At 41.4% G+C, this 27,063-nt stretch overlaps 2 protein-coding genes across 4 annotated transcripts in view; both read left to right on the top strand.

Moving 5' to 3' along the window:
- The window catches only part of TOPAZ1 (testis and ovary specific PAZ domain containing 1), a 68,633-nt gene extending 65,120 nt beyond the window's left edge, over positions 1 to 3,513 (top strand). Inside the window, exon 20 of the mRNA XM_019533662.1 lies at positions 367 to 3,513. Coding sequence (XP_019389207.1) covers positions 367 to 580 — 214 coding nt within the window. The 3' untranslated portion in view covers positions 581 to 3,513. The remainder of the gene's footprint in view (positions 1 to 366) is intronic.
- Positions 3,514 to 7,776: 4,263 nt separating this feature from the next.
- The window catches only part of TCAIM (T-cell activation inhibitor, mitochondrial), a 30,017-nt gene continuing 10,730 nt past the window's right edge, over positions 7,777 to 27,063 (top strand). The window contains exons 1-6 of one of the 3 annotated variants that reach the window (XM_019536442.1): positions 7,777 to 7,890; positions 11,907 to 11,980; positions 16,675 to 16,810; positions 17,937 to 18,084; positions 20,296 to 20,548; positions 25,070 to 25,192. In XM_019536442.1, the coding sequence (XP_019391987.1) occupies positions 11,952 to 11,980; positions 16,675 to 16,810; positions 17,937 to 18,084; positions 20,296 to 20,548; positions 25,070 to 25,192 (689 nt within the window). In that variant the 5' untranslated portion in view covers positions 7,777 to 7,890; positions 11,907 to 11,951. Of the gene's footprint in view, positions 7,891 to 10,694; positions 10,844 to 11,906; positions 11,981 to 16,674; positions 16,811 to 17,936; positions 18,085 to 20,295; positions 20,549 to 25,069; positions 25,193 to 27,063 lie in introns of those variants that run through there. The other 2 variants (XM_019536451.1, XM_019536434.1) reach the window with 2 other exon arrangements.

The raw sequence follows: 27,063 nt of genomic DNA, 5'->3' as shown, positions 1-27,063 counted from the left end.
GGACTCATGCTCAGTACTAAGACTGGCTTCTGCCACACTGCTATCACCACCAGCTTCACCCTTCTTAATTCTGGTAATGTCCTCAACACTGGCCATTTCTGGTACCAATTTATCAGGAGTCTGCCTTGCTAGAGTACCCAAGATGTGGCCTTCACTCCCCTGAACTGACACCACATAGACCCACAACTCTAAATTAACCAGCTACAGATTGTCTAGTAGTTTACGTTATGTATTTGGAGATGCAAATGCAAGGGTTCCTGTTTACTGATTGTTTGATAACTTAGTGTATCAGTAAGTAAACTATCACATGAATAAGATGGATCTTTTATATGCCATGACATTTGTACTCTGAAAACTCTCTTACAGATGTGAAGAACATAAGATGCAGAGTAAAGATAATTATCGAACAGCAATGGACAGAGTAATTCTAGCTGCTCGTATATCTGATCCAAAGCTTTTTCTTAAGCACATGACTATGAACATTAATATGGAACAAGTTTACAGTTTGGAACATAATTCTGCTATAAAATGGCTGAAGGAAAACATGAAATGGGCTGGAAAAGTCTGGCTTTTTCAGTAGCTATTAGTTGGTAATGATTTTTTTGAACAGTTGAAGTAATCATTGTTGGAAAATAATAAAAATCAATAAAGACTGTTTCCACTGTGTTTATACCCTATGTCTTATTGATTCACAGCAACATTTGTAAGGTTTCAAATCGTAAGTTATTCTTGAAGTGATTACAGATTATTTTCATAGATGGAAACACAATAATAGAATAACTTTTTTCTAGAGGCAGGTATTATTGCAGGTTCTCACACTGGGGTCAGTTCAGACTCTAGTGATAACATTAAAAATACCAAAACTTTTGAAATATTTCTTCTATTAGAATAACAACCTTATTGTTATTTTGAGTGGCAGCCCATATACATGAGCACTGTTGATAGGTGTATGTTCAGTGCTTTCAGGCTGGATGTTTTATAGTCAGCAGGGTCTTAGTGTTGCACATGTCCACTTCACCTGTTTTTTTGTGTTTTTTACTCCTCAGTTGGGAATCAATCTAGCTACTCCCCAGTTTCCTTATACAACCTGTATTATGTGCCAGAGTATCTTGCTTCCCTGAGCTATTAATGCTTGTTTGTATAAAGCTTATTTTAGTGCAGTGTTAGGCTCCTTTCAGTTCTTCCTGCATTAATTTTTTTCTTACATTTTCTGGTTTTATTTTTTTAATTTGTCAGACCCCATACCTCTCCACCCTGCTTTCTAAGGTGGTTGTAGCCCATCTGTGCATCCCAATTCAGACCCTAGTTTTCTCAGTCAAAAACTTTTGGAGATTATATTCCCAAATCAGTTCCTGTAGCTATTTCACCTTATATTGCTGACTGACTTGACAATGTACCTCTTTACACAAAACAGGAGGATAAATCCCTCAAAGTGCATAGAGCTCTTGAAAATAAAAGTTATAATCTGCTTTCTCAGCCAATATAAGATGTTTCATAAAACTTAAAGTTTCTGATGCAAATAGGTGTTTTCAGAGGTGATACGCAATGGATTCACTTCAGTACTATCTCCATCATTTTAACTTTCCTGGCACTGTGATCCTTGCACCATTGCTTAGCAGCACCATTGCCTTTAATAGATCACTGCCACCAACTATCTTGATTCTGATGTCCATCTAATCACAGATGACTATTTATTTGGCACAAGCTTAAGTTGTTCTACCCTTGGTTAATAATACCAGCAGCATATGCATCTGTTTCCCAGGTGGTGACAGCTTATCTGGATCTATTAACTGTATCTTACTACCACGGATCTCTCAAGAGCATTTACCACTTGAGCCTTCAGCCTTGTTAGAACTTTAATTATTTTCAGCATGCTTTTTAAATTTATAGTACTGAAACGTTATAAAGTGTTTATGGAAGAAGCACCTTCTACATCAACCAGTTTAGTACTGCCTTTTCCTGAGGCCAAATTCTAAATCATACTCTTGAGTTTGAAGTCAATAAACAGTTTTCCAATAAGATTATGCAACGCCTTCCTCTATCCTTCCCACTTCCATGAAAGATTCCTGACTGTAAACCCACCATCAATATGACAGCAGTTCTTATAGGCACTCAGCTCACTGTACTACTACCAATGGCTGTAGAACTGTTTGGATTTGGGGAGATTGAATGACTACAGAAGATGCAACTGCCTGGCATATTCCTAACGAAAATTATGTCTGTACTACCCCAAATGCAAGAGCAGTCAAAAATATTCCTGATTTCTTCGTTAGGTCCATATGGTGGAACATTCCAACCCAGTCAGCATTTTGTCTTTGTCTAATACCACAGCATTATCTAGAGATAAAGTTATTTTAACTTCTGAAAAGAGTTTGTAAAGTCTTTCAGATCTAATGAGGACAGTACCACCTATTCTGGATATCTCTACTGAGAAGGAAGGAGAAAAACCACACATAACTGGACATTCTAAACATCCTGATGTTGGGCTGTTTTGCCAGTACAGTATATTACTAATTATTGGACCCCACCAAAGTTGTGATAAACACTTTAGCATCAAGTTGAAAATTTGCAGACAGCAGGTATTGGATAACAGGTGCCAGATCTGAACACCGTTTATCTGGTACTGAGATCTTTAATGGTCACAACTATTAATGAGAGTTCTTAACAAGGTCAACAGAGACCTGTTCCTAAAAAGAGAGAGTGCTGAACTGTGTCTATCTTTCCAGCAGGAAATTGTATTCAATATTAGTCTGCAAATGAGAATTTCAGACCAACAAACAGTGCTATCAGAATATGATTATGCAAACTTTTGAGTCTTCCTCACATTAGTTTTCTTTTTTTATTATTATGTTACTGATTTGGCATTGTATTCACAGATCTGTAAAACTGAAGTGTAATTATCCAGTTCTGCTGTAGAAGCAATCTTAGATGCACCTGATTTAATTAAAGGTTCAGTTTATTTTCTATGTAAGAATTAAATAGATCTTATCAGAGCTGCATGTCTGGGCAAAGAGCCAGAAAGCTCTGGAAAAACTGAACAAAAGCTGAAGATAGTGGGAGTAGAATTGTGTTGAATGGTCATAAAATTGATGTAGCATATGGGCATCAATACAAAACAAAAAGATTGCACCTGTCTTTCCCATAGTAACTTTGTTGCTGGATCTAGTCCCATGCTTAAATCATAAGGGGGGATCTCTAAGTGGGTGCCATTGGTGGAAGTTTTTAAATTAGTGCTTTTTTATCCCAGGTTACTTTTGATTGTAGGAGATTTGATTCTAGATCTCTCAATACAGCTAAATGCTCCCTTTTTAGCTTCTAGCTAGCCTTCAGTAAGAGAGTTTTGTGAATATGGGCCTCTGTATGGTCATAAATAACTGTTTATGGGAGATAAGTACCAAACCCTTGCTCGTTCACTCTCTCTGGGAATCTCTTAAATCTCTGCCAACTAACATTTCTTGAAAAAAGTTCAACGTTTATGGAGTATGAAATCATACCTAGAACCTCTTTTCAGTCGGGGGGAAAAAAAAAAAAGATTGTGGAAACATTACCGCAATTTGTTATAAAAAATACAGAAGCAATTTTTTTCTTGTTTTTTTGTTTTCAAAAGAGACTGAAGGAAGCTGGGAAGTAGAGCTGTAATAGAGTAAATTTATAGTTCTTTGTGTATTGTGGATCTATAAAAGTGGTGTGCAAAAGAGCAGTGTTTTGATCTTTCTTGTTTTGGATTTGGGGCTGTTTATTGTATTTAACCTTATACAATAAAAATTATTTAAACGTGTGTTGTTTAATCTCGCTGCACAAATATTTTTATAGTTATCAGTGTTGTCATTGTTCTAATATAATAAAAGCCTTAGTCTGTCTGTGTGTGTAATGCTCCGTCCCAGCTGGGCATGGACTGCTGAGAGGGAGCACACACACTAGCTGCAAGGGCCCTGAGCGTTACGTACAGAGGGAGTGAGGGAGCTGCTCCATGCCCCCCACCCCAAACAACAGCTGGCAGGGAGAGGGAGGCTGTGGGGAAGAGGGAGTTGCTGGTGGCAGCACTGCCATGCCCCCCCCCCCCCAGTGTCACGGCTGTATCACCACCCCCCTGCTGCCACTGCCCAGTCTCAACACCTGACAGAGGGGAAGGAGAGGCAGGGTGTCTGGCAGCCTCCACTGCAAACTCCCCTCTCCCCCTTGTTCCTGGGAGCGGCAGAGGGTGGGGCAAAGGCCAAGCTCCCCTCTCCCATCCTTGTTCCTGGGAGCCTGGGTGGAGTAGGGTTGGGGGGGACGGCCTGCGGGGCTGGACCACGGGGAAGGGTGTATATGGGGCCAGAGCAGCGAAACTGCAGGGTGGTGGCACTCTGTTCCCTGCGCCACCCCTTTCCCCCCACCCCTGGTCATTCTTGATGGGTAATTTGTAGTATTAAAATATTTACTTACTGTAGATACTCATTTTTAAGAAGAGGTATCACTTTTGAGAGGTGGATAGAACAGATATGGGGACTTAACTACCCAAGAACTAGTTCACAAACAAAATTGGACATGCTGTAATGAGTGGAAAACACAGTATGGAAGAGAAAATAAAATAAATTTAACAATTACATCAGAATGGGCAAAATATGGCCTGCAGACTGGATCCAATCTGCCAGGCAATTTCACCTGGCGTGCTGGTGCCTCACTCCCATCCTTGGGCACAGAAGGGCCCCTGCCCAGCCATCATGTACAGCTGCTGCATGTGGCTGCTGCTGTTGCCACTGCTGCAGCCGCTGGGGGACCGGCTTGGCTTCCCCAGCCTCCAGTAGGTACTTTCCACCCCCTGCCACTTCTTAAGCCCTGCAGCAGGGACAGGAAGGGGGGACCTGCCTCTGGGATGCAGCATGGAGCTCAGAGCCTGTGTCCAGGGGGGTGATAGGAACACAAAGCTTGGGTAGGCAAGATGTGGGGTTTATGTGGTGGGAGGGTGTAGAGGACGCCTCCCTTGGTGCACAGTTCCCACTGCTGGCAGCAGCAACGGGGTGGGCAGGCCCTTGGGGTGCTCCTGGCCTGTGTAGGTTGTGGTACACGGCTCCAGCCAGTTTTGGGAGCTGCATGTGGTGGCAAAAAGTGGAGTCAGGCTGACCCATTTTTATTGTGTGGGGCTCCCCAGGGCGCATATGCAGCTCCCAGAACTTGCATGCTACCAGGGCGAAGCCCTGCACAATGGAACTAGCAGCCTGGGCCCACTCCCTCGGCCACGTGCTGCTGCTAGGACACTGCCAGGAAGCAGGGGGCAGGGCTCTCCACTTCCAGCGGAGTCCCAGCAGCTGTATGTTGCAGCACAGAGTGGGGAAGCCTGCTAGCTCCATTGCATGAGGAGCTAGTAATGTGCAAGTGCTGAGAGCTGCACATACATTGCAGGGAGCTGGCCTGGCTCCACTCCTTTGCAGCCATACACAGCTCATGGAGCCATGAGCACCCCGAGGGTTCGCTGCCTGCTGCTGCCCGTGGCGGGGGCTGTGTGCTATAGGGGGTGTATGTGGGGAGAGGGGGAGCACAACCTGCCCACCCTCCCTTCCTCAAACCCCACACCCCCCACATATACACACAACCCCACCCCCTCACAAACCCCCTACCCAGACACCCCCCCACACACAGTTTACAAGAGGAAGATTTTATTCTGAGCTATTATGCAATTATTTCTATATACACTACATGAACAAATCATGACACAAATATTCTTTGAAATGAAATTAAAATGTTATAGTAGAATTTTGACTTTCAGTGTATGATTTGTTGGGTTTTTTTCTGGTTCCAAGATGGCAACCCCTCCTCCCGGTGTACTTCTGGTGGCAAAGGTCAGGGGTTAGAGGGCAGGACTTCCAGTCCCAAGATGGTACAGCCCTCAACAGCTCACCAAAACTCATTAAGCAGCCCTCCAGCCAAAATAATTGCCTGCCCCTGGGTTACGTAGTTATTCTGCGATGGCTAGTCCACCAGAATGAAACCAAATTTTAAAAAGGTTAAATTAATTGCAAAACAACTTCCATCCTATCCACAGTACATGGCTCTAGAGATCAGATCAGGGGAGGGTATGATAAGAATAGGAAGTGGCATAGAAAAAAGTCTGAAGACTGGAGGATTGCCTACCAACCAGGAGAGTGACTATTGCCACTGAATTGTGTATGCATTAACACTTAAGCTACTGCACTCATAGCTTCCAGTTCAAATTCTGAGAAGTACTGTAAAAGAGATATTTAAATGTCTCAGAACCCAACAACAGAAATAATCATTAAATTATTCAAGTATCTAGGCATTTGTATCAAAAAGGGTGAAGCAGCAAAATATTTGCTGATAGATCCACAAGATGCCTTCTTGAACTAAAGTTCAAGAGACAGCAAGAAGTGGTTAACTCCATTTAAAGCTTCACTTGATGGCTCCTGCACCTTGTCACTCTTATTTCTAATCTGTTTGTGAATAATTTGAACTTGACTGCTGCTTTCACTTCTTATATTTCTTTTTAAAGGTAATGATTTCTCATTTTAGGATGTCCCTATTTTCTATGTATCCAGAGGCCAAGATCTAAACTCAGTGGGCAATTTTCCATAACCTTGTATCTCGTGTCTTAAACCTTTGTAAAGTGGCCGTAAAAAAGGCCAACACTCAGGTTTACAAGATAGAAGGCAGTATACATGCAATGATATAGCCAGCAGTGCTCAGTCTTTTGGGTCAGAAGAAAGCGTAGGGCTGGTCCACATGTGAGGATTGGATCCTGTACTCTAGGACCGGATCCTGCGGTTCCACACCTGGCCCAGGGGGCCAGGATTGGGTGCCGGTGCCCTGTGCTTGCCCCATCCACTGGGCCCAGGCACTCAGCCGCATGTGCTAAGATTGGGCCCTGGCGATCCGTGCCACCCCCCCACGCTGGGCCTTGGTGTTTTCCCTATGCCAGCTCGTGTATGCACAGCCATCCCACGCACAGGCCTGGAAATGTGGCAGCAGGAGAGCAGTGCTGCTCTTCTGCCACCGCATTTTTGGCCTGGTGAGGCGCCCTGCAGATTGAACAATGCCAGGGGCCAGATCGGGCACTGAGTCCCCTCCCCAATACAGGTCCTAGTCGAGGTAGGAAAGCCAGCAGTCTTCATGGGGCCTTCAGCTGTGTTTGGCGTGTGCTGGCATCCAGAACGGCCTGGCCAAGCCGCCTGGTTTGCAAGCGCTCTGTTTCTGCACCGCCTCCTCGCTTCTCGGGTCCGGCTGGCACCTGCGAGCTGAGGCTTTGGGCTCAAAGGCAGCGTTGGGGGGCGCCGCTGGGGAAGCGGCGGCCCGTGATATTCACCCGCGTTTGGAGGCCAGAGAAGGCAGAGGCACTGCCTGGCGCCCCGCGAAGCGCCCGGTGCGTATCAGCTCCCTCAAAACCGGCCCGCCCCGTCCAGCAGCCTTCTGCTGCCTCTACCTCCAATAGCAACTGCCGGGAGGAGGGGTGGTGCGCATGCGCAACCGCGCGCTTCCCCCCCGCCCTAGCGAAGTAGTCTGATGCTGGCTCTGTGGAGGGACGAGGCGACGTCACGGAGGGAGGAGTATTCGGTTGCCACTGTCTCCACTAGTAGCGGGTTGGAGGAGCCGCGCCTGCTTTTCTCCCCCCCACCCCACAATCCTTTCCACTTCGGGTACTCTGATGCCAGCTCGGGGGTGGGGGGGCGGTGACGTCACGGAAGGAGCGTTCGGCTGTCAGCTTCCAACAGCATGTGGCGGACGAGGCGGCTGGACAGTACGCATGCGCAGCTGCGCGCGATTTCTCCCCCCACACCCCTTCCCCTACTGCCTGTTGCCGCGGGCTGGGTGGGGACGGGGCGCGTGGGGGTGCTGCAGCCGTTGGCCCCGCCCCCTGCCGCGGGGCGGGGCGGGGGGCCCTGCGGAGTGGGCCCTCCGGTAAGGGCGGTGCGCGGGGGGGGGCGGGGAGCGCTGCTGTGAGCGAGGTGTCGCTGGGCGGGGGAAGCCTCGTCTTCTGCGCCGCCGGGCAGGGGCTGGGGATCGGGATTGGGCTCCTCGGGCGTTGCTGCTGCGCGGGACGTAGGAGGCTCTGGCGCAGTGTCCCGCATAAGTGCGCACCTGGCTGCCTGCGCGGCGCCGCTATAGCTGCGTGGAGCGTTTCCCGGGGGACGGTGGGGCCGGTCTCCCTTCACTGCGTGCTTTGGCCGCACAATGTAGGGCCGGCCTGTTGGATGTGCCCTAAGCCCCTCCTGGAGGACTGAAAATCTCCCTTGATAAGGGAGGCCCTTGGGGACTCCCCAGCTGATTTTTGGGGGCAAATTAAAAAGGAAACAGGAAGGAGGGTGAGGTCCTGGGTTCCTGAGAGGGACCAAAAGAGGGCACGGAGCAGAGCAGACTGACAGCGACCGCTGCCTCCTGAAGGTGGGGAGGGAGCCTGTGGCTGCTGACCAACAGGTAAAACTGCCCAGAGACGTAAGCGGAGGAACAACAGGCAGACAGCCCCATGCTCGCCTGCGTTCCCCTGGCCAGAGCCTCTTTCCCAGCCTTGCAGCTGACCAACATGGCCAGGGCTCGGAGGAAGCTGATCAGGAGGTCCTGCGGCTTGGAGGGGCCACAGCTGGGGAATAAATAACAAAAAGGTTATTTAGGGCAGCCAGGACCACAGCAGTAATGTGTATCGGGAGCCTCGGACAAAGTCGCCTTTGGAAAAGCTGCCGCGTTGATGTCTTCCTTGACTCACCAGGACTTGTTCCCTGCTGCAGTGTTAAAACATGCAAACATTTCCTTTTAACACAGATAGCGCTGGAGCAACATTGTAGAAATGACAGCAGAGGCAAGGCTTTCCTAGGGCACTGTCTTTTATTGGGCCATCTATGTAGTTGCGAGAGAGTTTAGACGAGCTTGAGAATGCAAGACATTTGTTCTCTTAGGTCTGATTGTGGTGAGCTAGGCTCAGCACCACGTGTGAAATACAAGAAAAATTGTGCTTGGCTTTAGTAAAACACACCTGTTCAGTAGGGTTCAGATTAAGTCAGTCCAGGTATGGGTATGCTTTTTCAATAAAGCATTTACTCTGTGTTTTGAAAACAGTAGTATGCTATGTTTGGCTCATGTTTGGACCTGAAGAAAAACAATCTTGCAACTGAAAGCTTGTCTTACTCTCTCTCAACTACAGAGGTGGTGCAATAAAAGAGCACCCTAAGAAATCACAGAATCAGAAAATGTGTGTTGGGAGGGACCTCAGGAGTTCACATCTAGTCCAGCCCCCTGCTTAAAGGAGGACCAGCCCTAATGAGATCATCCCAGCCAAGGCTTTGTCTAGCTGGGTCTTAAAAACCTCCAAGGGTGGAGATTCCACCACCTCAGTAGCCTGTTCCACTACCCTCCAGCTTCACTACCCCTCCAGGGGGAGAGTCCTTATTAATATCTAACCTAAACCTCCTTCGCTGCAACTTGAGACAGTTTCTCCTTCCCCTGTCATAATTTCTGGGCCATCCTCGCTACAACACTGCTCTTGCACTTCCTGCGTAGGAGGGAATTTTTGTATAGTTTAACATTTCCATTTTTTTTGCACATTCGTGGCACACGTCATTTGTACTGAGATGGGCGTAACCTAGAATGTTCAGCTGTATGGTTCAGCAGGCTGCCCAGGGAGCTCACCAGCCCAGGCAAGTTCAGTTAAATGTGGGAAGCTGAGAACAGGAACACAGTGTTAGGAAGGCCTTATGTAATCTGATTTGCTACTCTGCTTGAAAAAGGCCCAATTGTTTAAAAACTTCCATTAATAGTTTGTTTGTTTATTTTTACTTTACTGATTTTATTTATATGTCTTTTGGTCTCAGAAGTTGAAAACCAAGGCTTAGTAGCTACATGAAGCCAGATATTCACTTGGTTATTTAATAATAACATACACAATGATGTTTTGTTCTCCAAGGTCTTAATATCAGAAGTGGAACACAAGTAAAATTGTTTTTGGCTTCAATACAATACTTCTGTTAAGTAGGGTTCTGATGAAGTAATTCCAAATATGTTGTTCTTTTTCAATAATCCATTAAGTCTGTGTACAAAATAATAATCATAATAAAAATAAATATAAATGATATATTATCTTATAACATTTGTGTAAAGTGTCATTGTTGGTTATTAAGACTATTGGGGGGTTTCCACTGCCAACACAAATCCCTCTAAGTGTAATTTAACAACCAAATCAAACTGTGTATTACATAACTTCTTGAAAAGTTTCATTTAGTCTTACAGTTAAGAGGACTGCTAAGGCACAAAGAAAGAATGGGTCCTTTTGATATTCAGTTAGCTAAAAAATAGGAACTGCAAAAGCAGTAATTTTATATTGGGACTGTTGTAGTCCCTGTGTCCTCTTAAGTCTGCTTTACTTGCCCTTTATAAAGTGTCTGTGATATAAAGGTTAAGAAAATCATTTATTTTTACTGACTTTTCATTTTGCCCAATATTTGAATGCTTGGTGACTGCCACAAAGGAAGGGCTAGGGATCCATCTAGTCTAGTGACCTTTCACTGACAGCAGCCAATGCCAGATATTTTGGAGTAGAGGTTTCAAATTCCTTGAGGGCTGGATCCATTCTGGGCACAAAGAAGACCCTGAGCATTCAGCAGCATCTCTGGTTGCAACCCTGAGCATGCAGCCTCAGCTTCAGCTCTGACTCAAAGCACATGGCCAGGGAGATAGGACTGTGGCAGTAGCAACAGATGACACAACAAAAGGGCAACTGGCCTGTCAGCCTTTGCTTACACTCCTGCTACCAGTTGCCTTGTCTACCAGAGCCTGGGGGCCTGAATTCTGCAACAGGCCACTGTTTCCTCTTCCTTCCTGCAGCCATGATTCCTAGTGGCGCACCAGTAGTCAGGCAGATCAGGTAAGAGGAGTTCTACAGGACATCTGTGTAATATTTCCTGTTTTAGAAGAAGGTAGAAGACCTACTGCAATAAATAGTTTTCAGAGAACTAAATCAGACGCTTCCTTCTAAAGCTCCGATAATTAAATGTTGGCTTCTTCCCTGATTTATGACTTGTTGATATTTCTTTTGAACTCTTGGGTTTGGTGTTTGTTTGTTTAGGGTTTTTTTCCTTTTTTGCAGTTGGTTGATTTATTTAGTAGTTACTGCGATAACTATGGGTATTCTTATCTGTGTACAAATGGCCGGCATCATTTTTTTTTTGGTTCTCTTAAACTCCTGATTTCAATTATCCCTATGGCAAGGAGCTGCATTGTGCAAGTATTTTCTGATACTAGTTTTGTGGGTGCTTTTAAAGAGACAAAATCAATTTGAAAACTTCATCTAAAATTTTTGATGCTACTCTTAACTCTAACATCTAGTATTACTATACCTGTTGGAAGTTTGTGTTGAACAACATTTTTGCTATATCTCTTTTTTATTTTCTGGATTTGTTAGTACTGAGTTTTTGTACAGTCAGTTTTATTCTTCCCCTTGTACAGTCAGTTTTTGTCTTGCTGAAAGGACCACTATAAACATCAGGAGGAAAATTTGAAGAATAGGAATTTTCTTATGTATAAACTGGATTTATAGAGAGGATACATTATCAAATTTATTAACTACTAACTTCTGAAACTATTTGTATTTACAGGGTTTTTTTTATATGAAGCCATATCTTTTGTTGTGGATTTCTTGTTTATTTTTATTGTTAGTTAATCTTAAATTGAAAGCTAGTTTCTATAAGGACACAAAATCATGGTTTCCAAACATTTTGGAGTAATGGGTTGTTGTCATCCCTCAATTTCTTGGAGACTCCATCTGTCCTTATCGGACTTTTATTTGAAGAGAGATAATGGGTCTGGTGCAATCAGTGAATCGGTTACCAGGCCTTGCAGACCGCAATTAGGGAATCTCTTCCATAATGAATTAAAAAGGGAATAAATACATTGTCATTAAATATCATTCTTCTGTGTGTTTCTTTAAGTGAATCAGTGGATGTCTGAAAGTTGACTTGAGCATAAGCATTGAGATGTTTGGCCATTTGAGAACTGTGAGGAGGTAAGGTCATTTGCCAGATAAATCCAGTGTTAAAAAAAATGCCTGTTTGTGACTTGAATTTGTATAATGATGAGGATTGTTTTTGTATTTAATGCTACCATTTATTTTTTTTGGCTCAGTAGGTTATATGACATTTCACACTATTATAATTGCAATTAAGGGTTCTAAACTTGCAATTGTGCAGTGGGTAAGAGAGTAGTCGGACACAAGGGAAACAAAACAAAGTTTTGACAATTTGTTTGTTGGCACATTGGTTTGTTGTGCTAAAGAAAGCAGCATGCCTAAGCTAAAAGAAAATAATTAAATGTTACTGAATTAAAAGCCAGCACTTCAGAAAGAGCAAATATAGCAAGAATAAAGTGACCTGTTTTTAACAGTTTTCCAACCCACAAGAAAATGTTAAATTTCATAGTAGTAGTACACCCCTTCTTTCAGGAATAAATAAACTAGTCTGTCCTTCAACCCTATTGCGTAATATCTTGTCATAGAGATTGCATTTCATAATATCTTTCACAATGCTCAGACTGTCCTTCACTGAGCAGTAATGACCTTGTTTTGGTTATGAATCCCCATCTCCTTATCTTCCTTGATCTGAGTCCAATTCCTGGAACAAACAATTTCTCCTTGAACAAGACACCTTCTTAAAATTTTTCTTTCCTAAATTCATTACAGTTCTGTCTTTATTTTGTTCCTTTGTTCCAGTCTCAGGTCTGTCTTTTACTTTTATGTATGTTTATCCTTCAGTCATGCCAGCTAATTTTGGCCTGTGAGTGTTCTCTTTTTGATCTAGTTCAGAATAGATTTTTGGCTAGAATCCCGAGCCTGCATCTTGCAATCATGAGATTATTACTTAGATAGAAAACAAAACAACTGAAGATGGCCCTGTAATTCATGTTTACTCATTAAGGTAGTGGACAGAAGTTATTACCATGTTCCAAAGTAGGCAGTCAGCTTTATTGGAAAAACTTGCATATTTCCCAGAAATAAGTGTGATAGATGAGAACAGGGAGCAGTAAAGAGCATTTTACATAAGCCCCTTGCTGCACTCACCAGGTAGGAAGGAGTATAATGCTGATGTGGAATTTCATTGTAGGTTATCTTTTAAGGTCTCATAGGTTTCCAGCTGGTGGGTGTCTGATTAAATGTGATTTCTGGTTACTGGAAGCAAAACGTTTTCTCTCCTTTTGGCTTCCACCTGCTTTCTTTCAGCAAAGGAAGTGTGTAGCAGGAAAGAGTTATTATTTTTCAGTTTTTAGAGTCTTAGTACTTTGTGTCCCTATGACTGAGTTCTGATACAGAAATAAAGCATATATTAAAGACTCCACCATATTCCAGTCTGATTCCCTTCTTTGTTTCCTCCAAGCAAATGGAATTAGCTTCAGTATTTTGCCTCATGGATAACTCCAGAGCCTTCCTGTAGTTCAGAGATAATACTAGCAACAAGAGTTATAGCATGAAATCAATTCAGTCCTTCACCCTTTCCTTACTGTGATGTCCTGGGTAGTAGCAATTAAGCTGACCAGACTTGATAGTTTTGGTCTACTGCTTCACAAAACAAGAACATGCATAAGAGGTGATAAAGATATCTGTCAATACAAAACAACGTTTCTTTGATCTGGACTTGGTTCCCATTTTTACTGTTGGTTTTTAAAACCAGAAGGACCTGGAGTTTAGTCATTTCTTATAAATGAGAGGTATACATTCCTCAAAGAAGTTGATGGCATAGGTTATAACAGACGTCATCTCTGGAGCAGGATCAGCTGTGTAAAGATGTATCCTGGCATAGCTCATCTGCTTTACTGGGCTCCCCAGATGTTGCCTGTTGTCCCACAGGATGGGCCCCCTGCTCCTCCTGGGACTTCAGGGGTCTGATCCTGTGGGGTGACTTCAAATGGAGGAACCCCAGCAGAGGATTCCCCAGGCATTCCTATCCCATTGTCATGCCCCAGCTTGGGGTGCACCTCTGCAGATTCCTACAGGGTAATCTCTAGGGCACAGCGGATTGGGCCCCTGAAGGGCCAGGAGCCACCTGCCCAGGGCAGCTGGAGCATGTAAGCAGCTCTGGGTTGCTCATATTCTTCTGCTGTAAGGCGAACAGAGGTCTGCAGCAAAAATGTTTACCCCTTGTCATGGCCACAATTTTGGATATTTGTGGTCTGACAAAGAGCATGGATGTGTTTGCTTGGACTTTGTGCCATTATAAAAAATTTTATGGTGGCAAAAAAGTGTCTTCTGTTTGTAGCATAACCCACCTTCCTTTGTCAAGGAAAGCTTTCTGCTTGTCGTGGGCAAACGGATTTTTTTTTCAAGCCCTGCTAATTCATTTTTGTTTTAGTAAAGGATGGGTGAATGTCAGCCTCAGTTGCTGTTACATTTCTAACTAAAGGAATAGAAATACAGACAAGAAGATAAGGTAAGGGTCATTATCTCAACCTAAGAACTTTTAACCCTCGTTTTTAAGTTGTTGAAAATAAAATTAAAAGTTCATATTAAGCTCTGAGATGGGACAATACAATCAGAATTTTAATACTGCTGGATAGAAGTTCAATTACATGACTGAATCTGCCAAATGGTGCAGTGTTTGGAGGTTCTAACTATTATGAGTATATGAACAATATATTTTTAATCTGACACTTCTTTTTGCAAAATCATTAAGGAAAAAAAAAGATATGTTTCCTGAATACTGAACCGAGTAGCTAACTCTATATTGTGCTGTTTTTTTCCCCTTATTTAATTTTTGATAATATGCACATTTGCAGATGTCTCAGCTTGTAAAAGAGTTTGTGGGGAATTGTATTTCTGATTTATGGTTGGCTTTACTAGCCCTTTCCCCTTTTATACAAATTTGAATTAACTGAGATTTACCACAGTATTCATTTGCAAAGGCATTTTGCATGTGCAGTAAATGTTGATTGATCTTCCTTTTACTTGCCTTGCAAAATTGTCATGAAAATTTAACAACCCAGGCCAAAAATAATCTGTTAGGCTACTTCTGCCATTGTAGTAATGGCAGACAAAAAAATTAATGTGCTATCTATTCCTCAGTAAAATTCTTCACCCAAAGAAGTCGCCTGAATATAATTTTATCATGGTATCTTCTTAATTAGTTTTTATATAATCATCATTTTTATGTGAAGTATGCAACTTTGTTCTTATTCTTTATGTATTTACATGTCTTAGTTCAGTTAGCTTCTGGCTATTCTGTAACTGTGTCCGATATTTTGAAGTGCAGTTTAATGAGAGTATATATAAAGTTAAAACAATATGGTACTGCTTTACAAACCTGTACTCTGCTGCTTAGGCTTAAACCAGTTGTGAATGTTGATCAAAGAGACAGTGATTTGCAGTGCTAAATTAATTAGAACATTATGAAATCAATTCAAAAGAAGAAATGATATTACAAAATTATCACTTACTCCACAACTTTGTGTTTATGTCTGCTAGTCTTGATACTTAATACACTAACTCAGATAGCAAACTTTGAACCATGGTTAGAAAACTTAGTGATTCTTAATCCAGAATGTGGTTTTTCCTCCTGTGTCTCTTTTCTGTAATGCAAATGTGCTTTCTCCCAGTTCCCAAATGTTGCCAGAACTTGTCCCTACTTCTACTCCCCTTCCTGACAGTCTTCTGGAGAGATCAGTGTGATATGGTCTTATGACTTTTTTGGTTCGGAAACTAAACATTGTTACATGCTGTTGCAACTAGTTTCTTTTTACATCAGTTAAAAATTATGATTCTGATATTTCAGCTCTAACTCTCTCCATTCTTCCTTCCATTGGCCTACTTCTTGCCCTCTTAGTCTTGAAAATTCCCCTTTACCTTTACCTAATTGAAGTTTGTTCCTTCACACTGGTGTTTAATTGAGCTAGGATTTCTTCATCCAAAAGCTCCCTCCACTCATATCTGACTTTAAACAATCCACCTACTACCAAAAGCAGGTCCCAATTAACATTTCCTTTCTTCCACTGCTTTCTTTCATCCTTCCTTTCCTCAATTTCAGGTAACTTTTTTCTTTAATCTTTTACTCTGGTCTGTCTGCTTACATCATTTTTATCTTTAGGAAATACTCTAATTTCCAAAGCACACTAATGGTTTGCTTAGGTTTAAAAAACAGGCATGGGCATATGGCTCTTGGAAGCAAACATGGGTGGTTTGTCTTAGCTGAAGTATGATTTTTTTTTTTTTTAAACCAGAAATAATGCTTTTTTTGTTCTTCATCCATGAATATCAAAGTGCTTTACAAGTACCATGTTTTCTGCCTGGAGATTTGAAACTGTTGATGGATATTGCCTTTCAGAAAGAACAGTTCAAACACCAGAGGCAGATATGTCCAATTTAATTCAGTTGCTAATATTTAATCACAGGAATTTGTGGGAACTTTACGTCTGAGCATATTTTAAGAAGAGAGAGAGAGAGAGACTGTTATCCCACTGTTTAAATGGTTCTAATCAGAGCCATTAGTAGCCAGCATCTCTGAAACACTATAACCTCATTCTGTTTAAATGGGATTTTGCAGATCCCAGGGGTTGAAAATCCAGTGTTCAGGCTTCTGCTGCATCTTTTTAATGTGATATAGATTTTATATTGAGAGTGTTTACACCATTCTAGTTATATTTCTTTTATGTAATGTATATCACAGCTTTGTCATTTGGTGGATTACTTAATGCATAAAACTTCTGTTACTTTGTTAGGTTGTGTCTGGAGAAAATATTGCTGCAGTGGATTCTTCAAGCAAGAGCTTTGTCAGGGGCTGATGCCATCAATGCTCTCAGACCTTTCTATTTTGCTGTGCATCCAGATTTCTTTGGCCAGCATCCTAGAGAGAGGGTAAAAATGTTAATTTTTTAGAAGTGTTTTTTCTTATATGGTTTATATGGTCATATTGTAGTTCTTACACTGTCAGGAATAACATTTTAATGTGATTGATGCTGGAAAGCAGAAAAGTAATAATTATATTAAAATAGCATACTTCAGATTCTTCTTTCTTCAGTCACTTATTCGATTTAATTTATACACAGTTTATCCTGAAACTCTCTAATCGGCCCTGTGTTATGCATCACTTCCTTTAACAATCAGGAGTCTTGCATTAATTTTAAATTTTGTGTTCCTGCTATTTTTGACAGGCTTCCAGATTGGCATCACTGGACAGATAATGACTTTTTTTACACTTTTGATCAATCTCTGTTCTTTAGCAGCTGTTTTGGAAGCTAAAGTGTGTAATGCAAAGCATTGTTGCATACTTTATCACATACATCATTTTCACTATTTATTCAATGAAGACAATTGGTGAATTTGTGGTAGGCAACAATAGTGTGTGTGTGTGTGTGTGTGTGTGTGTGTGTGTGTGTGTGTGTGTGTGTGTGTGTGTGTAATTCCCTATCAGAAATGCATTGTGTTTTGTTGCCATGGAAAGGTTTCTTTTTTGATTATATTGAAATACCAACATTTTTCATAATTATAGCATGTTGTTCTGATTAAAAGTCAACCCTGCTTTTGGAGGTTGAAGTTTGAGGAAAACAGGCTTTTTCCCTGGCTTTAAGTAGGTAACTACAAGTAAAGACCTAGAACTGTTACTGCTCTTGTGAGATTCCCCTACTCCCCCCCACAGAAGAATCAAATAACCAAGGAAAGGAACCAAGGGGTTAAATGCACTAAAAATAATAAAATAAAAACCACGCTGAAAGAAATTCTGACTTGGTATGTTTATTGCATGCACAAGAATACTGCAAGTACAAAAGTAAAAAATTTCAAGGATATTATTACAGGTCAACCCCACGTATAGGTTGATAGAATTTTTTATGATTCTTTTGGAAGAATTAGAAAGGTGAGCTTATCGTCAGAAACTTTTGTGAAACTAATACTCTGCATATTTGTTTTAAAAGGAAGTTAATATGAAATAAGCCAACAAAAATCAGTATTTACAATGGTTCTTGACTTTTTTCCTTTGTTACAGGAAATCAATGAAAACTCTCTGAAGAGGCTAAATGGTTATTTAGAGAATATACAGAAACCAGGATATAAACCTTTTACACCAACTCGTCTCACATTTTATGTGAGAGAGCACAATTCTTCTAGTGTCCAAGAATCCCTCAGTCCTTCAGGTGACTCTTTTTTTTTTTTGGTAACTTTTCTTGCTAAATGGCATGAATCTAAGATGATTTTGAATTTAAGGTGATTTCCCCAATGATAAGATTCTACACATGAAAAATTATAAATTTGTTATAATTTTCTGTCTGGAATCTAATTATTGGAGGGCCATATTAAATTCACCCCCTCTCTCTTCTCTTCCCTCCCCCCCGCCTTGCTATGGAAAAGCAGTTAAAGGGAGCAAGTGGCAGGGAAAGCTATTGAAGGGGTGAGGGAAATTCATCTTGGAATCAAGTAAATATGATAAATGCTGAAAGACCTTCCTGCAGCTATGTGCTGTAACATTTTTCGCACTGTTACAGAGCTGTCTCTAATAAACTCTGTCCATTGTCATTTGGCATTGGATGAGGCCTTAGAAGGCACCCCAAGTTACTGCACATTTTCTGTGAGTGAGAAAATTGGGTTAAATGCAACTAGGAGTGGGTTTCCAGTAATCTTAAAACAAAGTCAAAATGCACCTTGGAATATTTGCTCAGTCACAATGTTTTTAATTCCAGTCTGCATCTCTGTAACTGAGCAATAGTTCAGTAATTTCCTTGTTATGTGTTCAAGGTATACTATATAGAATAGACGCATGTTATAGGAGAACTAATTGTCCTAGGGCAGCAGCAGAACATTTTTAAGTAGAAGTTGCAGCATGCCCGAAGCATTAATAGATTGAGAAGATGATTCATTGTCAATTTTGTGGACTATTTATAAATGTAATATTTTTTCTTTTTTACATTTTTTGTCTCTAATAAAATGTTAAACTGTATTTGTTATGTATTTTACTTCATGTTATGCTTCTTACTAGTTAAAAAAAATTCTTGCATGAATAAAATTTACAAGACACAAAACTCATTAATCTGCTGAAAAAGAATAGTGGTTTTCTTGGATCAATTATTTCTAAGAATACTAGAGTTCTGTTGCATTAGTAGTGGAGTAGGGTGACTGTGAACTGGGATGCCTGTAGTATTTCTTCCGATTCTGCCATTGACTTGTTTCATGACCTCAGACAAGTCATGGAGGCTCTGTCTGTACACAGGAAATTTACTGATGTCAGCACCCTCAAGCCTGTGGAAGTGGTGCGGCCATCTCCACACAGCTTTTGGGGTAGACTATTCAACACTACTTAGTGATGGTGCCAGATTGTTTATGCCAAAGCTAATTAAACTGACCATGCAAATGAGACCACACTGCTTCTAGTTTAGGAGGCAGCCTGTCCAGAGCAGTGCAATGTGTTTTGAGGGCACTTCTATGCAGTCTGGTAAGTTTGTAGTACGGAGGTAGCTTTAGCCTCCCCACATACATGGGAACAATTGTGAAGTGTCTAAGAAATTATACTCTTAAGAGTGCAGAGTGCTCTTGGCCTCTATGATTCATTCTGTGCAAAATGCTGTTTGGTACAGAAGGTCTTTCAGACAAAACTGTCACAAGGCAACAAGTGTTTTATGGCTTTTCTTTTTTGTAGCAATTTTAGATAAAGCACAGTTAAGCCAAATAGTTTTCAACTCAGTTGTAAAGATTAAAGCAGACCATCAAAGTTATAGCCAGCAGAGCCCCATCATCCAGCCCCTACTGCTGCTTCTGGGGCACACAGCATGCATCACCAGACTGGCCCCACACACAGGGCCCCAAATATGTACTGCATGCAGTGCCTGCTCCAGCCACTCTACGAGCCAGGCTGCATAAGGTGCCTGCTTCACCCAGTCCAAGACAAGTGCTTCATACAGTACCTGCTCAGGCTGGTCCAGGACCCTCGCTGCACATGGCAGCTACCCTGGCTGGTCTGTCCTGGACTAGCTGGAGTAGGCACCTGTATGCATTGTGCATCCTGGCTATGCACCATGTGTTCTAGAGCAGGTGCCGCAGGCCCTTGTATTCCAACATGATGGGGGTGGTCTGTGGAGCCAGCTCCATGGAATTCATCGAGCCCATAGACCAGCCCTGTACCACTCATCTAGCCAGTGGGACCAGATGAGTTTGACATTCTTAAGTTAAACTATAATCCGGTGTCTTCTCTCATAAAAGCAGTTTAGTCTGCTATACTTGTGTAATAAACTTTATACGTAATTTTACTGTGAAATGTATCATACATGTGTGGTTTGCTTTAGTTTTGTAAGATAAGAATGAAAGCTTTATATGCAATTAAGTTCTCTAATTGTTTTGGGGATTACATTTCATAGGATTTCGAGCAGTCAGTTTTACTTTGCACACCAAGGACCTGCTAAGCACAGTATTAGATATTCTCAACTCCTGCAGCTTATCTACTGAACATGTTCAGAGTCTGAATGCTAGTGTGGACTCTCAACCCCACAAGGAAACAAAAGGGACGTTCTACAGACCAATCAAATGGGACAAGACTTATTATTCATTTACTGGATTCAAGGATCCTGAGGAAGAATTAGAGCAAGCCCAGAAAATGGAAGCTACCCTAATGTATGTAAAGATTTTTATTTATTTAATTAACATTTATCATGGTAAAATGTCAGAAAAACAGAGATGTAAAAATTCCTGATAAATTGTTCTATATTTTATCATCCGTAGTATGGTTCTGTATGGTACATCAGTATGCTGTATTTTCTTGCATACATTATCACCCTGAAATAAGATGCACATCTTATTTTTGAAAGGCAGAATGAGCAAAAGGTCTTTACTTGTATCAAGTAACAGAGTACCAGCAGCTAAGAAACTAAGCCTGCTCATTGTTTTGCTCTCTGTGGATTGCTTTCTTACTTCACTTTTGCTTTCACTCAGCCAAAGATTATGCAGCAGAAACTGATGTTTCTGTATTTCCTTGCATATAATGCACACTTCAATTTCCAGCAGCTGTTTTTTTGGGGGGGAAACAGTATATGTAAGAAAATATGGTAATAAAAAGGCACTCAAATGAGCTACTGAAATACCAAGGTGCCAGTAGGTAAAGAAACAGGGAATAGTGAGAGGTCATAGTTGGCTGGCTTGTTTGCTATGGAATACCACTACTAATTCAACAGGGGAAGCAAAAGTTTTCAATTGTTGTAATTCACTTATGTACATTTTGGATCATGCAATTATAAATTTGAATCTATACAATCCAAACTGTCAATTTTTCACTATAGTGTAGGGCCCATAAAAAAACTCATTTCCAGGATGTGTGCATTTATAAGATGTGTAAGAGTAAAAAAATAAAGGGAGGTGGGGGTAGAATGTAATAAACGTATATGAAAGGCATTCTTTGTCTTGTTTTTTCAACAAGTACTGAAAACAGGTTAGTCCTCTTAAATGTCTTATAAATGCACACACCCTTTTTTGAGTGTGGTGATCCTGAGGTTTTTAAATCACTAGAATTCAAATACATAGATCATTATACTTTTGCAATTTTAGTCCTTTGATATAACCACGTGAAGTGTGTCCTACTTGTGTTCAGTGCAGAACTAATTAGATTGTAAGATCTGGGGCAGAGAACACCTTTCATTCTACAGTAATGTGGCCCGCATACAGCAATAGTTTGCTACTGAAGGCATAACTGAACATTGTATTCTGTATGGAACTGTACACTATTTTTACAAATGAGTTTGTTTTTGACCATGTTATCATGGTTATTTTCAATATTGAGTATTGAATATTTGAATATTCACTATTCTTCAAATAATTTGACCATTCTTATTTTGATATATTTCCTTTATGTTACCATTTATCTTGTAAAAATAAGAACCAGTAGTCATTTGGTTGTTTATAATGAAGATTTGGATCACTAATTTAAATATTGTGAAAAATAATCTATTAACTCAACTACACAACAAGGTTTTTCCTCCCCAATCAACATGCTGGAAAAAAGCCTCTGGTCTTACCTTTGCATACAAGGAAACCACTTTAAATACATTGTCTATCTTTGATCCGCAGCTAAAAGCAGCGTGTGCTCAGTAGTATAAACTGACTAGAGTACATGACCTATAGGCAAACATGCTGATGGAAGCCTACTAGAAGGATAGTTTAGTCCAGCCCCTCTGAATAAAGATATATAGTAGTGTCCATTGAGTGTAGTTACTCTCAGTGCTGACTCTCTTTTTCAAGTCATGGTGAGTTACCCCCTTGCATACATTGTAACTTCATTTCCACTTCCATAGCTGAGCACAGTGCCTTTATTGCCCACTTCCAATCATTCCTGTTTCTTCAGCAGCCTTGAGTGTCTGGCAAACAGGATCAAAAACAGTTCACCTAGAATTCCTCTATGATCCCCTCTCTCAGCCTGTTGTACATAATTAGTGTGGCCCCACGTTCCATGAGATGAAGGTGGATCAGGTTGACCTGTGCCTCACCTGCGCTGAGCTACCCACCTAACTGGTCCCAGCCACCTTCCAGGTGCCTCCCTGGGGGTGCCTCACATCTGGCCTACCCCCTTCCTGGAGCACACCTACTAGCCTAGGGGTAACACTGCCATCACCCAGGGTCTGGGCTGATCCTGGCTCTGTGCCTCCTGGGAAACACAGGCCTAGTAGCCCTTGAGGGTACTTGACCCACTTCAAGAACTTGGAGTGCTTCCGTCAGTCTGAAGCACAAATAGTGATCTCCCTTAGTCAGCCAAACTAAGGGGACCCCAAGACATAATCTAGCTCCTCTCCCATTAAGTCTCCCATGCTAGATACAAAGGAGAACTTTATTGTCTACAAAAGGAGTAGGTTTGGAATAGAGTACAGGGTAGAGCAATATCAGAGAAATCCCATAGAACAAACAGGGTGGCTGTGGGAATCCTTTGGTCACGAATCTGAGTTACTGAAAGCCATATATCTTGTTAGATCCCAGGTAGCTTACTAACAAGTATCATCCAGAGGCAGTTGGAGATTTCCTCTGGAGGCAGGCAGTTCACTGATCATGAGTTTCAAGAGAGCAAGTTTTAGATGGTCCAGCTTTTCTCTCTCTGAGTTTTCATCATAGCTACTGCCCTTCCTCCTGGGCAGTCCTTAAATTATATAGACCTTATGATTTACCTGGTCCAATGGAGGCCAGCACCTGTTGGCTGTCAGCCAACCAATTTGAAATGCATCACTGGTCGCCAGGTAGACCAGCAGATTCTCTAGCGCCCTCCCAGTCAGGTTGGCATTGCTTAGAATGAGTCCCTCACCCAGGTATGTGATGCCAGTCATATAAGCAGAGGGAACAGGTTTCCCCCCTCCCTCAGGAATATATCCAGCTCAGGGTCGCATGAAGAGATGGGGCAGAGGAGTGACCATGGTAACTAAATTGTGAGGTAGCAGAGTTTTGGAGAGAGACAAGGATGATATTCTGCCATAGTTTGTTCTGTATAAAGTAGGTACCGAAGTGCTGCTTAAAAGTGTGTTTATGGACTACCTGTGCTAAAATCTGCAGCAGTTGCAAAAAAAGGTAGAATGCATTAATTCTGGATGGACTAAATCTATGGGTAGGTACTATACGCAAATTGCTACAGCTACGTTTATTTCAAGGTCAGTTTTTTTCAAATTTACCCCTCACTTCCACGCACTCAGGGAAAGCTGGGTCTGATGGGAAGGGAAGGGCTGGGCCTGCAGGTGAATGAATTTGGGGGCAGAAGGAAAAGGGGCCACTTGACACCCCAAATTTAATTTACTTGCTGTAGCAGTGGAAGGGGGACAAATTCAAGGCAGACCTCCAATAATTAGATTCTACACCTGGCAAATTATATCAATTTTTTCCATATATAGAATCTAATTATTGTGGGGTCATCTTCTAAATGGGATAGTTTTATTTAAGTAAATATCACTCAGAAATATTTGGTTGAATGGTTCTGTGAAAATATCTCATAACTATAGATTGAGGGTTTTGTTTAGGTTTTTTTTTTTTTTAAGTGCTAACCAATATTACATGCGCTGCTTGTTTCTTATGTGGTGCATAGCATGGCAGGAAGCATGATTGTAGGGAACCTGTATCAGATCCTATTGCGTCTTTACTTTTAACGTGTCAGGAACAGAGAGAAATTTAGGTACGTTAGTCACTTTCCTGTCACTTGATTTGGAATTTCACTGAGCTTTGTTGATTCACCTCAGTGGAAGTCAGTCTTTAATGGTCTTAAGACTTACTGAAAAGAGTGTCTCTTCACTACATGTTAGCCTTGGGGCAGCAATAGAATGCCTTCTGACATATTTTTTCTGGATATTGTCGACTGTGGCTTGTATTCGCTCTGCTTTTTCTCATTTTAGCCTGGGTCCCTGCAGCTTTTAAAAATAGCCTATGACCACATTCACCATTTTGCACAGATAAGTACAAGTGCTGTGGCCTCAATGAAGTCAAAGATTTGAATGTTGGGAGATGATCAGAAGTCATTGTGAACCCCTAGGCTCCAGAATGAGTTCTTCCTTGTAAGTTCTGGAGAATCTAGCCACAAAAGTCATGTAAGGTTTCAGTTTCCAGTAAGCCAGATTTGATACCCTCTGTTATGTCTCAAGACTCAGTTGGTATTGCCTCCAGTGGTGTAGGTCTGGTGGGTTAGGACCCCTTGCTTACTTTCCGACTCATGAAAGCAGGCAGCTGGATACCTTGTATAAGGGTTGCTGTATTATTTTGAAACTTGGTGATCAGCAAATACGAGTGAAGTTTGTTGAAACTGACTCATGGTCCAGTGAATCTGCACTTTATCATAATGCTCAAACTCATACTGCCCCACTACATCATATAGACTTTGACTGCCATCAAGAGACACAAAAAAAATTAAAACAATCTTTTATCCATGAGATCTTTTAGATTCTGCTTTTAAAAAGCTTACAAACCTAGAGCTTTGGAGACTTCGTTTGTTCAGGGATCTGTAGCTACCTATTTATACCACAGCATAAATGTAACATTAAAAATAGCCTGTTTTTAAATAAATCTCACCTTCCCTCGTACCTTGAAATAGCTTTTACTGTTAACAATAATGTTTGCAACTTATTGTGCAACCTACATGAGAAAAATGGCATTGTACATCTGAATATTGTTCTCATTTTCCAGTTCCTGGCTAGAGAATAATGAAGAAAGTGCAGTAAAGAAGCTGAAGAATAGCTTGCCACGTAGAAAAGAACTAGAGCGTTTAAAAAGTGAACTCTGTCATCAGCTGCAGCTCTCTGATATCAGGTAATGCAATACAGGATACCTAAATTCATGCGGTCCAAACAAGCGTTTTTTGCAGTTTGGTAAAACCACATGATTACATTAAAAAAGTAGTACCGTGAACTTATTCCATCATAATATCTTTGTTATGTGTGCTTAAAAAAGTGGTATTTCTCTATTTTTTTCTAGAACAGTTCTAAAGGATTTAAAAATTGCATTTACGTTTTACTCTATTAGTCGTAGTCTTACAAGGCAGGACCGGGTATTGCTTAAAATAAGCAGATGCTTAGCTACTTTGCTGGCTAAGTTCACTTTCCTGACTTGAGGCTTATTCTTGTTTAGTTAATTAGCCTGGCAGTAAACACCTACAGCTTCTCTCTCAATTCTGTATCTTGTGCAACTTTTGACTTACTGACACCCTGTGAAGATATTTAAAAGTGGCCTTACCATCCAAAATAAGGGAAACAGGGTAACATAAAGCACAGAATAGAGCCTGTCTTAAAGTTGCTAAAATACTCTCTCTGATCTTTTTACTCCAAAATTATTTCTCAGAAAATACAACTCATTTAAACTGGAGGACAAAAATGTAGCTCTTCGGGATATAATATTTTAAAATTTGTTCTTAATGCAGTTATACAGTTTGTTTAGAATATTTCTTGAGTTAAATCTTTGTAGAGCCTTCTTGAACATTGACTTTAGATATGACCAAAAACAAGCTAATTATATATAATACAGCTTATTAAAAATGTTCATATTTAGGAACCAAAACAAGCTAATTACATATGTAATTTATATTTTTATATATAAAATAATTTTCTTCCACAATTTATCAAAATATTGTAATTCTACACTGGCACATTTTAACCTTAAAATAACTTAGAAAGAAATAAAATTCAGTTTAGATATCTCTCTTACTGGCAGTGTAACTATATTTGAAAGAGAAACTGCTATATGTGTCTGTTCAGGTCAATGCTAGAATGTGCGTAGTGTTAAAAGTAAGTAGAGACCAAGAATCTTGTAGTGTTTGAGAATGTGAAAGAACCCCGAGTTCTGCAGTTCTAAGGGCCAAAGCAGCCTTGATGTATAACATCAGACAGATTTAAGACACGTCTGTATTCTGCTAGATAATGCTATAAGCATCTTGGCATGGCACTCCTTGTGTCCTTGATACCAAGGCTAGGTACAGACAGTCAAAAAGCCTGAGACTGAATCGATTCAGTCTTTGCAGGTTAGTCTAAGCTGCGCAGATTGAGCCAATTAGCAAATAGACATACATTCACTTTTGATTCAGGAAATGCAGCCACATGCCTGCAGTGGCTCAAGCCAAACATCAGGGGGCACTAGAGCATGCCTGCCAGCTACTGCCAAAGCGGAGGGAAGACAGAAGCCCTCCAAGGCTCTCACCCCATCCCTGCTGGAGCAGGTGGGGTGTAACCAGGCACCAGCCCAGGGCTAGCATGCTGGTGTGCGGGGGTTTAAAACCCTTCCCTGGCCACCACGGAAGGGGAAAGCAGGACGCAGTGCCTGCCAGGCTTCTGCCCCTCCCCTGCCACCCCATTCAAGAAGGGAGCAGTTGCTGCCAGGCTAAGGAGTGGGGTAGGGGGAAAAAGTAGTGGTATTGAATTCATAAAAGCTTGAACAAGAATAGTCCTTTCTCTGAAGCAAGCATCTATTGAACACAGCACTTTCTAACCTCAAACATACTACAGAACAACCAAAAACCTTCACCTGTTCTAAAATACAACTCAGTAAAACACAGAGAGCAGTCACAACTTGGTCTAACTTAAAATGGAATGTAATAAACCAAAAAGACAAGAAAGACTTACATAAGTCTTGCATAAACCTGAGGGCAGAGTGTCTCCTTACAGCCAGGGATTTCTTGCTTGGGTATTCCA

Source organism: Crocodylus porosus, unplaced genomic scaffold, assembly GCF_001723895.1.
Source record: "Crocodylus porosus isolate Cpor-Errol unplaced genomic scaffold, CroPor_comp1, whole genome shotgun sequence".
NCBI lineage: Eukaryota > Metazoa > Chordata > Crocodylia > Crocodylidae > Crocodylus > Crocodylus porosus.
This window is presented reverse-complemented; position numbering and strand designations above follow the sequence as displayed.